The following is a 13,126-nucleotide window of genomic DNA, read 5'->3' as shown; positions in this document are numbered from 1 at the left end:
TGATTTAGGGACCAAAAATTGACTTTCAATAATTTGATCGCAGGTTTCTTGCAACACCCTTAGTCTGTTACAAAAATGTTAAAGTTTTTGTTGAGCTTGCCCTCATTTATGTATTTCTGCATCAAATATGTTCATACTTGGTACACATAATCCTTGGGTAATACTACATGTGAACCATGGGTACGATGGTCAAAGGTCAATTAGGGGTCAAAAGATCAATTGATATGTGGTCATGTCCAGCCTTTTTGAAATTTTGGTTCAACTTGCTATTACTTCTTTATTTCTGCATCAATTTTGATCACTATTGGTTCAAATGATTCTTGGGTAATACTACGTGTGTCCATAAGGATGAGGGGGTCAAAGGTTATCTAGGGGACTAAAGGTCAAATGATATGATGTCGTGTCTATTTTTTGAGGGTTTTGTTCAACTTGCTCTCATTTCTGTATTTCTGCATCAATTTTAATCACTCTAAATTCTAATGATCCTTGGGTAATACCACATGTGTGATGTTGAGGATGATAGGTAAAAGGTCATCTAAGGGTAAAAAAGTCAAGGTTTTGTTCAATTCGCCCTTTCTTTATCTCTGTATCTATTGAGTTTACACTTGGTACATGGCGATAAAATGATGATTAACTTCCTATAACATGTCCATTGATGGCACTCAACCTATAAGATTCACAAAGGAAATATGATTATTTGAAATGAAGTATGTTTGATCAATATGAACATTAGATTGTGATTTATTTACATTCGTTTCATCGTTGTTTATTTTGATGACTTGCAGCACGTAGCAGTCATTCGTCGTTTGTCTATTATTAGGACGTAGGTGGGGGTATATTTTGGCGGTCCTATGTACATGCTTTAGACTTGGTATCTTTTCATTTCCACGCAAAATATCATTCAATTCGAATTGACTGGATCATTGATTTATTTATTCATTTATATATATATATATCAATATCATTTATTACTTATTTTCATTTATTCATATTCATTTACCATTATAATTTTTCTTTTTTTCTTTTCATTTTCAAGAGGGGGGGGGGGGGGGTAAATCAACGCTCACAAAAATGAGCGTCATAATTTAGATGTATAATTTCGAGTATATCTCACAACAAATATCTTGAAACTGCATATAGAATCATATTTTAGACAATCCAAATAATCAATGAAGTATATCATGAATTGAATCAACCATGCTTGCGATACCCAGCATTCCATACATGAGCCTTATTGCAAATTTTGGTGATGATTTATCAGAAAATTGACAGTTTACTATTAATAGAACACTACAGAGTAGAATTACATGTTCTACTTTCTAATATAAAAGAAATGACTTCGAATTTCGATTATTTAGGACTGGTATTTTCCGTTCTTGTGAGGGAAATGTGGGGCAAGGCACGATTTAATTGGTAAAGAGATTCACATGGGGGGTTTTTAAAAGGCAGTTGAGTCGCGCAAGCACGTATATGTAGCTAAACTGTAAATATGAATTCGAAATATCCAAGATTTTTTACGAGGTGTACATGTTTACTTGACCAATATTTGCATTTTTGATATAAGAGGGCTGACCCCCAATTTTGAGATCAGGGGGGTGTTTCACCAAACATCTTGTCCGTGTTTTCAATGACTGATTTGCTCTGAGCCAATCAGATGCTGGGGTTTCAGTAGTTTATGACAGTTGTCAGTGAAAATCAGTATCGTGAATAGCTATCCAGAATTGGAGGATGACACGCGTTCTGGCCGTGACAGAGATCTGGACTTGCTCACTGTCGGTACTGCAGGGGGGGGGGGGTTGAGTGGGGATGAGGGGGCGAGGCGTGTACGCCCCCTGGGGAATCCATTGGCAGTTAGGTACCTTGTCAAGAGTCTGTGCCGAGCATTTTAGAAGAAATCCCGCTGTAATAGTATATTGTGTCTTTCCAATGCACCTTCCCTGGTGTCCCCATTGTTATGTGTATGATGAAATGTTGGAATTGGTTAATAAAAATCCGCTTGTGGTAATCCGATTGCGGGATTCCCGCGTGAAAGACACGACTCCGAATTTTATAGTTGTCCCAACCTGACCCCTCCTCAACATGACAAGACCGCTTGGCAAATAAATTAATGGTTTGTTCCTATCGGAGTTTTCAAGAGTAAAAATTCAAAAGTAAAAGAGTAAAAATAAGATACGCGTATGAGGTGAAACCATGATTTGCCCAATATACACTCTAAAAATATTGGGTAAAAATGCTCCATGAGTATGTGTCCAACCAACATTAAGCATTTTTGGGGCATTCTTATTTATCCAGTGTGACGAAAATTTTGCCCATTCTAAAGTAATTGCTGCTTATTTTTTAACCTTACTGGACAATACGCTTCCCGCATTGGGTAAAATATTGCCCCAAATTGGTTGGACACATAATTACCCTCGTGCTGGTTAAAATTTTACCCAATAGTTTTTACAGTGTAGCCTACATGATATATAATAAATTCGTACTTTAAATCCGTTGTTCCTTTGCGTTATGATAATATTCGGTATGCGTATTTTTTTTCAAGGGTACAGTAAATCTATAACATTTTATCGCAAATGCTAAAAAATTGAGATATAAAAATACAAAATATACAATACCATTACCTCCCCCTGATTTTTCCTGTCAATAATGTAATTTTTTTTTCGATCTCCCTTTTTCTGTTTATTATCTGATTTTGCTTACGTAATAAAACATAAATGAATTTAAAAGAAATAGAGAGTAGACGATTATTTTGGACGCAGCATGTAGCAGAGCCTTAAATTATCCAGGCATTCGTATTTGCAAGGGGACTTACTTTCTTAATTATGCTTGCGGAACAGGGGCGGTGTTGCATGGAGGCAGGGGCCACGTCTTTGATATTTCAAGTATCGGAAAAGAGCAAAAAAGTGAAATCAATAGGGGGACGAAAGGGAAGACAGTAGAATATAGAAAGCGGGTCGTTTAATGTTGATAATACCCCTCTTATTGTTATACCAGGAATTCTATTGACAAAAAAAATCATCATTTTAGGTCGTCCTGCCCCAAAAATATCCTGATTAAGATTGATCAACGATTGTGGGGAGGGCGTGGGAAAAGATATTTACAAGATACAAAAACGCAAGTTGCAAACTGTAGACAAACAAAAATAAATGTACATTAATTAAGAGAGTAATTTATTATTTTTTCCCCAAGACCCGCTTAACGGGATTTTTTTTGTACAACATTGTATAAAAAGCTTATCTATAAAAGCGGTGGTTCTCTGACCAGCAAATGTCTGGAACAATGTACTTACATTAACTTATTAAGCATAATCCTTATTATTTAATGAGGATGTGAGCAACTTAAAACCCTGAGCTCGTTCAGAGGTTGAATACAAATTAAAAAAAACAATAAATTTGGCAGTTTGAAAAAAAAAAAAAAATAATAATAATAGCCAATTTTTATAAAGCGCTTTTCCCAGAATGGCTCAAAGCGCGTTACAGCATATTATTACCCCGGTCATTGGATTCATTTCAATCCCGCACGATAAGTGCACAATTTCCACTCCCTGGGGAGCATTCCTTGCATTAATCGCAGCCTCATTATGGCGCTGGCAAAATCAAACATACAATATCTTTTGCATATACCGGGTACCCATTTAGCACCTGGGTCGAGAGTGGCAAAGTGTGGATTAACGCCTTGCCAAAGGACGCTAGACCCTCTGTTTACAAGGCGAGAGTCAGAACCACTACACCACGGCTATTCCACAAAAAACCCGGCATTTCTGATGTAACCTGATCGAAATGATTCAACTGAATTTCCGTTATGCAAACTTTACTTTTAAAACAATGTACTAAAAGTTGAAGGGCTTCTTATATGATTTCTATCGAATTACGATTTTTGACAGATTCTTGACCAGATAGGCCTACTTCTTTTTGACAGGAAACTCATCATTTCTAATAAAAATATTTTTAAGGATAAATGCCAGTTGCGTTAACGATTTCAAATTCGTACAAATAAAATAGAATGACCACCAAAGCAATAGTAATACACTTTCCCAGTTGTGCTTTTCTGTATTGGCGACCTTCAGTCTGATCGTTTTGGGCCAAGATTTCATTACTTCACGAAATTTAGTAAAAATGGTTAAAGTCACTATAGCAGACCTAGATCTGTGATGATATAGTGATAATAGCAACATTAATTTTACAGTATTTCTCATTAAATTGGTGTTAATTGGAACTACTCTTATCATTAAGTGCCCGTCTGAAAGGTATCTCAATTAAAATTTGAGTACATTGTTTTAAGAGTTATATATTAGTCTCATTCACTCAAAATGTCACAATAGAAGTAAACATAGATCGGTTGTAATTTCAGCCTACTTGACAAACTCACTAATAATAATAATAATAATAATAATAATTGGCATTTATATAGCGCTTTATCAATCTACGACTGCTCAAAGCGCTTCACAATTATCATTACCCGATCACTGGATTCATAGCATTTCAAGCAGCCTGTTAGGCGCACACTTGCTTAACCAACCACAATGACAGTTGTTTCCTACCGGTGCCCAATTAGCACCTGTGTGAGAGTGGCAAAAATGTGGATTGACGCCTTGCCAAAGGACGCTAGGCCATGGTGGGATTCGAACACACGACCCTCTGATTACAAGGCGAGAGTCAGAACCGCTACACCACGACGCTTCCACCAGAGGGCAGGTGGGGGATGCTGCAATTAAATTATTACACTATTATTTTTTTTCAATATTGCGAATTTCATCAATTTTCCTCAGATATCTCCCGATTTTAACGCCAATAAGATTGCAAAATTCCGACAGCGCCCTCTTGAATCCCGGGAACGTATACCTTAAAGCGCTTTTCATGAGAGCGCACATTGTGAGTAGTTTTAGGGAACGCTGATATCTCTACATATTTGCATATTTAAACGATCTATTCAAATTTGAATGAATACCTTACCAGAAGGGCACTTAATAGAATATTTCTATCAAGACTTATTTCTTTTTCAATATAAATTATAGCTAATACATCCTCTTTTTAATTCTAAATAGATTGTTTGAAAGTGTATTTTTTAATCGTGCACTAGTTTTACAAACTCTACAGGAAACAATTCACTAAAAGCCTTAACCTATGTTCTGATAGTTTAAATAATACATAACATGACAAATATAACTTTTTAACATTTAGCATTCATAATATACTTGCATATCTTTCATTTTCCGGTTTTGATTATTATACATCAAAATTTACAAAAAAAAATCACAAGGGACTTTTACATACATTTCTTCTATGTACAAAATATATATTATCTACTTTATTAGCTGCATTTCATTAATTGCACTGTTTTATTGGTTTCCTGCAAAGTGTATAGGTAAACATTTGCATAAAAATAATTATGCATATACTCAATATGTAATACTTAACAAATGTGATTGCAACGTGATTTTCATCCCGTTTATAGGGCAGGAATGAAGAGGGGGAAAATATAATAAACCATAATACTGCATTCATGGTTCACAATCGCGATTGTCCCTTTACCCATTAGAAATACATTTGATATGAAATGAAATACATTTATTTTCATTATTTACTTTATTCTTGAAGTATCGGTGACAATATGAGCAATCATAAAAGTTCAGCTTACTCTCAAATATGAAAATAGATGAATAAGAAATAAAGTTTCGAAAACATCACACGATAGATCTTAGTTTTTCAAGAGGAGTCATAATAATAAACGCGAAGACTATCATGACTATTGTACGAATTGTGTTTTAGTTGAAATGGTGGCTGATAATATGCTTTGGCTTAGGAAAGTTTAATGTCACTTTGAATAAGTCCATTATTTCGCTGTTTATGATGAATAATTGAAGGATTCTTGGGTGCTTACGTCATTAAAAGTTACATAGACACTTAAGTCTTATTCTCCTCACTATTATCATATGGAATGTAGATGATTGCTGAATTACATGTGCCAAGGTTTGAATTAAATAATCTGCAGGAAAGCCAAGCATTGACAATGAATAATAGTGGAAAATTAGTGAAAAGAGACAAATATCGTTAAAAAATACAAACATTATTAATGATATTCCTATTACACGGATATTTGAATTTATGAAAAGTTGTTTCTTCTAAAATACTTTCATAAGGGATGTTTTGCTCCACAGCGCACGACGGATTAAAAAACATAGAAAATATATTGTCAAATCCCCTTCATGACAAAGACCAACCAAAAAAGACATTGACGAAAATCGGTGAATCAAAACAGCATTTCTTCCTGGACTCTGGACAAACGACATATTTGCAATTTTTGTCAGCTCCGAAACTTAGGACATAATTGCTGTTCCGGTTCATCAATTTGCGACAAAAACCTTCCAGCTTTTCATTTTCATTTGACGGGCATTTTCAATACATTTACTGTTTCAGTTTTTAATCCGCCATGTGGCAAGGCCTAGTCTAAATTTCAAAGCACTCCTTAAAGTTCGTGGAAGACTTGGAAATGACATGAATTATGATGAATATCCAGGAGATTATATGCCTCAATCACACGAAGGAAGCCGAGTCCTGTCCGACCAAAGCTTTTACATCATTACCAATTGCATACCATGTTTCGGTTTTGGATTATGATTATTTGATGTGACTGAGCATCGAAATGATCCTATTGTAAGAATCGTTAATACAGAATGTTTGTTTTTTTTATGACATTTTTCAAGATTATCCTCCTGAATTACGGGATTACTAATTCCTGCTCAACAAACAATCAATCGATTTGTAAATACGCTGCGACACGTTTGAAAGGATTGTGTTGGTTTCAAACGATCCTGTGAAAAAGAAAAGGAAACATAAACAAAAATGGAAAGTTCAGATGTCAAAAATAGTCCATGATCTTTGATGACAAGAGTTTAAAACTCATATCATATCATTTTATAATATAAATTTATATCGCATGACGTTTATAGAGCAAATAAATTGTAAATAGTAGAATATCATCAGGTATTATTCAATGACATGATTATACCAATGTGCAAAGAACCTTTAGGATAACAATAATCCTCATGATAATAATATTTCGTAAATATAATCCTGTTTTTCAGGAAAATCTCCCGCCATCACCTCTTTAATACTCCAAAAATCCCCATGTTTGTTTTTCCAAAAAGCATGAAATCCTTCTCTTCTAAAGGATCGGGTTCTCGCTCTTTCCATCTATTTCCATCGTCGCTAGAGGGCATCCTTTTGCTCGGTGCATTTTTTGGTCCTGTGCGGTCGCCACCGTTCTCCCCTTCACTGTTCTCATCGTGGCGGTCCGCCGCGGAAAGTTTCTTCGCTTTCACGCGTTTCTCGCGGTAGAGTTTCATGAACGGCGTATCGAGACTGGTCTCGTTGTAAACCTTCGGTTTCCAGACGGGGTGGTGGAACGAGATGTGGTGCTTCTGGGCCCATCGTCCGAAGATGTATTTCTCGGTGACGAAGAGATGCCCGCTGTTCAGGCGTTCCTCGCTGCGTCTGTAATAGTCACACTCGGACCTTGTCTTATTTTCTTCTTGTAGGTAGTAGTGGTAGGGAGTTGTGTCGTTAGGGTGGTCTCTGAAAGCAACGTAAGAAAAACAGACGAACAAAATAAGCGAAAGATGAAGATACAAACCACATAAAGAATATAAATTTGGGTTATAATAATTGGGAAAAATGAAAAAATGTGAGTGGCAATTCGTCAAGTCAAATAATCTATAATATCAATCTAATGAATGTTTTTTCCAAAACTACGAAAGACAGTATCAATAAATACTGCGTGAATAGAAAGAAACGGTGTTATGCACTAGCCTACTCGAACCTCCAAAATCCTGAACGCTGATACGACATTGTTGACCAAACTGACGAGATAGTATTGGTGTCGTCGTTATGTGGAAGCGTCGTGGTGTAGCGGTTCTGACTCTCGCCTTGTAATCAGAGGGTCGTGTGTTCGAATACCACCATGGCCTAGCGTCCTTTGGCAAGGCGTTAATCCACACTTTGCCACTCTCCACCCAGATGTTAAATGGGTACCCGGTAGGATGTGAAAGCCTATATGTAGTATGCCTAGCAATTGAGTCTTGGAACTCTTGTTGGAATGCTCCCCAGGGAGTGGAGAAGGTGCATACATTGTATGCGGGCATGCAAGGATCCGATGACCGGGGTAATTATATGTCTGTAAAGCGCTTAGAGACGTCGTTCCGATGTATTAAGCGCTATATAAATGCGGAATATTATTATTATTATTATTATATTCCGAAAGTTCGTGATAAGACACGAATACTAGGGTTTATTCTGAAGGATTATTAATCTGAAAATGAATGAACGCTCAAATTTCTGATTGTGTGTAACCCGAAGACCATATTAATGTCCTGTTATTCAGAATATCCTACACTGTAAAAAAAAAACTGATTTTACAGAAAAAAAAGAAAAAAGATTTTGCAAAAAGCAATAACAGAATCATTCTGTAAATTCATAAAACAGGATTTTTTCTGCAATTTAACAGAACAGGTCTGTTTAAAAAGGGCAAAACGGTGTTTTATTAAAGGAAATTTGTAAGGTTCCATACGCCAAATACCAATTTCCTGTAAGACTACGCAACCTGGTAAGATTACAGGTGTTCTCGAGACTCTGCTGCAGGAACTTCTTTTATTTTAAGGATGAATTTTCTAACAGTGTATAGTCAGAGAATTAAGTAGGTTTGCTTAGTTGATATTTATTTTCGTAGTTGCGAAACTTATTTCAGCATGCGGACTATCGAACTTCCGAAATAACGAACCTTGTGTCAATTCCGAATAACTAAACCTATTTAATATTCTTGGAATAAAGAATCTTCGAAACAATGCAACAAATGCTGGGATTAACAAACTTGTTTTTCTTTTAATTCTGTCTAACTAATCTGGGCAATTTGTGTGTTTGTAGGAATAAGGACCTCTCGGTTAAACGAGCGTATATGGCATATGGTTGGGTTGGAGTGGGTTATTGCTGTACTACATTAATCGTTAAACGGAAGTCATGTGAAGTACTTACTGGCAGTATTCATCGTAGACCATGCCGTATACATTGATTTCATCACATGTATCTAGGGCAAGGAGCATTGCGTGCCATCCTGTCGTCAACCATGTCTTTGCCTGAGTTCTGTTGAGGAAGAAAAAGAATAAAACAGGCAGAAACTTGGTCAAACACTTGAATTTTCCATGATGCACCGTAACATTCCGAAGGCAACACATTTTTTGTCTGAAATAATGAATGTCTTGAAGACCATTGAGATGGATTGCGCTAGTGCTTCTACAGGCGGATGTGTGTTGAGGTCTTCAATATTCTCCCTTCATCTTCAGGAAGGTTCAAGTCATTAGAGAGTTTTTGCTTCCACTGTGCAAGACGAATTCAAGAATAGAGAAAATTTATTGTCAAATGCCCTTCATGGCAAAGCACTCAAAAAGTCTTTGACGAAAATTGGTGTATCAAAACAGTTGTTTCGTCCTGGAGTCAAGACAAACGACATAATTATTTGCAATTTTTTGTCAGCTCAAAAACTTGGGACGAAACTTCTGTTCCAATTTACCAATTTTCAACAAAGACTCTGCCGGCTCTGCATTGTCATTTCACGGGCAATTTCAATACATTTACTGTGTTCTTGAATCTGCCCTCGTTGCAGTAGCAAAAACTCTCTATTATTCGACAACTCCTCTTTAAAATGGGTTCTTATTAGTCCATTTGATTAAAATAGATCTTGCACACTCTTGCAAATCTCAACAGTGATTAAGTTGATACTTGCCTTGTAATACCCGTTTCATTGTGAAAAACCTCGTTGTTATGCTGCATCATGGCTAGCGTATGCATAAAGAAAGTGACGTTCCTGTACATCTGTGAGTAGTTCAGAGTCAGCCGGTAGGCTGGGTTCTTATAAATGTTCGTGGCGTACAACCAAGCAATCACGACATTTTCTGCCCTTGTCAGGGGATCCCTGAAATGCACATACTGACTACGCAGCTTGTTCTGGAAGATGGTCCGGAAATTGGAGTGTCCGACGACTCGGACGGTTGTTCGTCTGCCCACGTCTCTCTCGAAGCCTCGTATGGGGGCGTCGTTCATCCTGATAACACATTCTGCGGAATCGATGTCCTTGCCTGCCGATTTGCCCAAGAGCTGACCGGAGCTGGTTACCAAGGAGCACGTTTCACAGTGTAGAAGAAATGGCTGGAGAGAAGTAAAGTTAAGAGTTAATATCGAATTTCTCAATTTTCTTTGGAAGCAGGGTTGAACGTCGTCTTTACAAGATATTTCCGTTCGTTATTCATTATAGGGAATTTTCGATCCGGGACGCACGGCGGATTCAATAACAAGTAAATGACAAAGACCCGCTGGGAGATCTTTGCCGAAAAGTGGTGAAACGGAACAGCAGTTTCGTCCTATGTTTCGGAGCTAACAAAAATGTGCAAATATGTCGTTTGTCTAGAGTCCAGGGCAAAATTGCTGTCTTGATTCACCAATTTTCTACACAGACTTCTTGAGGGTTCATTTTCATGAAGGGCATTCGACAATATATTTTCTATGTTCTTGAATCCGTCGTGCGCCGGGCGTGAAAACTCCCAAGTATCTCTCGTCAGAGTAAAATAAATCTTCAGAAGTATGTTATAAAACCACGCTCACCCTGTGATCAGGTACAGAGACAGGAACCAGCAGCTTTTGTCTGCTTTTCTCCAATGTCTCGTTCCTCTCTCGATGCGATCGCCGGACGAGGGTGGGGTTGTATACGTAGCACCGGGGATGATTGCATTGTGGGATACGTGAATTGAGCATGAAACTTCCGCGTGAGAGAGCTCCCTGCTTCTCCGCGTAGTAGAAGTAGGCGAAGCAGATGATGAAGGAGTAGAAAGTGGCGAGTATCAGCATCCCACAGGGCCCCTGTGTTAATGGAGGGACAAACAAGAAATGGGTTTAATAACTGATTTTTGCGAAAATTTTGTTACATTGTAGGGCTCAATAATTGCTCAATTAACTACGCCTTTTTAAAAAATTGAATTGACTTTGTTGGCTTATTTCTTTTCTTTATCAATCTTCAACATTCAAATTAGAAGACAGAAATTTTTGACGAGTGTTTACTTAGTTTTATTACTTATATCTTACATGTAACCTTCCAAGGGTTTTTGTTTTTGTTTTCATTCATTTGTAGATGATAATATCCAAGGAGGACCTTTATTCTACAAGCAATGCTTTTCGCAAGGTTTCCTCGTCATTCTATTTCACTAATGTCTAAATCTTTCGCTTATTTTCTAACACATCTGACTTAATTATAGGCTTATATGAGTCGGGGGATTACCAAGGATGTATAAAATATAACATAAATAAGCTGTTAACATACACAGAATTAATTGTATTTTGTACTCGTTCAGAGTATATAAATGACAACAACAGAATATGCAGTCAAATGCGTAAGTTTGTTAAAATGTAACTCTTCGGGACAAAAATAAACACTCACTTGAAATGATGAGTAAACAAGATAAATAGAATTAGAAAGAGACAAACATATAGAATGAGGATGGAAAGGAAAAGGATACAAATCACATTAAATAAGGCATGGGTGAGAGGACGTCAGTAGAAGAGAAAACGATAGAGGGAAAGACAAGGGAGAGACAACATTTTTAATAGAGAAACACAGAGAGAGAGGAGCAGAGAGATGGAGAGAGAGAGGAAATGGGGAAAAGGGAGATGTATAAAAACATTACATCGAGGGAGAAAGTAAAAGATACAAATCGAAAATGGGACATGTAAATAAAACAACTTGTCGATGATATTCCTTGCTTCGTTTTTCTTTTTCTTTTTTATCTCGTCGACGACTTACCGTCTACGGTCTTTTGAAACTGAAATGAGGCACCGGGCGCCATCTAGAGATAATCGAACTACATTTACATGCGTCACTGGGAAAAAAAGAGTCCTGGTTAAACTAGATTTCAATTAGGCTGCAAAGATTATCTTTGATGGAAATAGGGGTGGCTCCCCTCATTCGATACTAAAATCAGAATCTCTGTCAGTATATGTGTCATGGCCCACTACGCCACTGTTTCCTAAATAGTTTCTCTAGAAAGTAATAAAGTGATATCCCCTGACACTAACCAGATACCCTTTACTTAATCCCAAACCCAAAACTGACATCATGAAAAAGTCCTTTCAATATTATGGCCCGTTCCTCTGAAATAAGCTTTCCCACTAATTTAGAAATTCAACATCCCTTCAAGTATTTAGAATTAAAGGTAAAATTCCTTCCGCAGAAGCTTTAGTTTAGACCCCACTCTCTTTGTGTGTGTGTGTGTGTGTATATATATATATTTTTTTTTATACTTTAGATGTATACGTTTCCTAATGTTATTTTCAATGTATGTTTGCATCTTATTTATATGTCCATTGTAAAATATGTATACGTTTTTTTTATCGTTGCAGGGCCTCTTTGTAAATCAGTTCTTTAACTGAAAGGGCTACTCTGCGTAACTAAAACTGAAATAAATGGAATAAATAAATAAATAAAGAGATATGATGACTTACAAAGCTTCTTCCTGTGATTGGATTCCGCAGACACATGGTGCGTTTGATGCGCGCAACACGGTTACGCTTACGAATTCCTTTCATTCATAGACATGACATCACTCAAATGCCCCACCTAGCAGTAATATGAATTATGTCGACATCGTCTCCAACGATGCACAGGTGGTCAACAAGGGGAGCGGTGGTCGATCACCTCATTTTCGTAATCGTAGATGGAAAGGATGACTTATGATATAAGTGGTGACGAAATCTGTATCAAAAGATAAACACATAAAGGATATGATAATGATACTAATGATAACAGGTTGCGCTTCGATGTAGCAGTAGTCGTAGTAGAGGTAGTCGTAGTAGACGTAGTAGTAGTAGAAGTAGTAGTAGTAGTAGTAAAATTAACAATGGTAATAATATTGTTTTACGGTTATTTAGGGTTGAATACATCGGGATAATTTAAAGGTATAGATCTGTTTGGAATATGTGTCCAAAAAAAAATAGTCGATCAAAACAAATTGATTTGCAGATTTTGACCATTTTCTTTCTTTCGGTTGGGCACGATTAGGTTATTTTGACCATCCTCCTTGAGAGTTTATAGC

At 36.9% G+C, this 13,126-nt stretch overlaps 1 protein-coding gene across 1 annotated transcript; it reads right to left on the bottom strand.

The window, feature by feature from the left end:
• Positions 1-4,734: 4,734 nt before the first annotated feature.
• Positions 4,735-12,792, bottom strand: LOC129271536 (alpha-N-acetyl-neuraminyl-2,3-beta-galactosyl-1,3-N-acetyl-galactosaminide alpha-2,6-sialyltransferase-like). Its single transcript, XM_054908863.2, has 5 exons — positions 12,537-12,792; positions 10,647-10,901; positions 9,772-10,193; positions 9,024-9,131; positions 4,735-7,571 (listed from the first exon to the last, which is right to left on the bottom strand). Exons 1-5 carry the CDS (start codon positions 12,618-12,620, stop codon positions 7,097-7,099), a joined length of 1,344 nt encoding a protein of 447 aa, XP_054764838.2. The 5' UTR covers positions 12,621-12,792; the 3' UTR covers positions 4,735-7,096.
• Between the last annotated feature and the right edge of the window lie 334 nt (positions 12,793-13,126).

The sequence above is a fragment of the Lytechinus pictus genome, chromosome 11, assembly GCF_037042905.1.
Source record: "Lytechinus pictus isolate F3 Inbred chromosome 11, Lp3.0, whole genome shotgun sequence".
NCBI classification, from domain to species: Eukaryota; Metazoa; Echinodermata; class Echinoidea; order Temnopleuroida; family Toxopneustidae; genus Lytechinus; species Lytechinus pictus.
The sequence above is the reverse complement of the archived record's forward strand: the minus strand, read 5'-3'. Positions and strand labels throughout refer to the sequence as shown.

Coding starts and splice junctions, on each gene's coding strand:
- LOC129271536 (XM_054908863.2), bottom strand. CDS start 12,620: ATGAAAGGAATTCGTAAGCGTAACCGTGTTGCGCGCATCAAACGCACC. Junction 10,194..10,646: donor TCTCTGTACCTGATCACAGG/GTGAGCGTGGTT, acceptor ACTTCTCTCCAG/CCATTTCTTCTACACTGTGA. Junction 9,132..9,771: donor AATGAAACGGGTATTACAAG/GCAAGTATCAAC, acceptor CTTCCTCAACAG/AACTCAGGCAAAGACATGGT.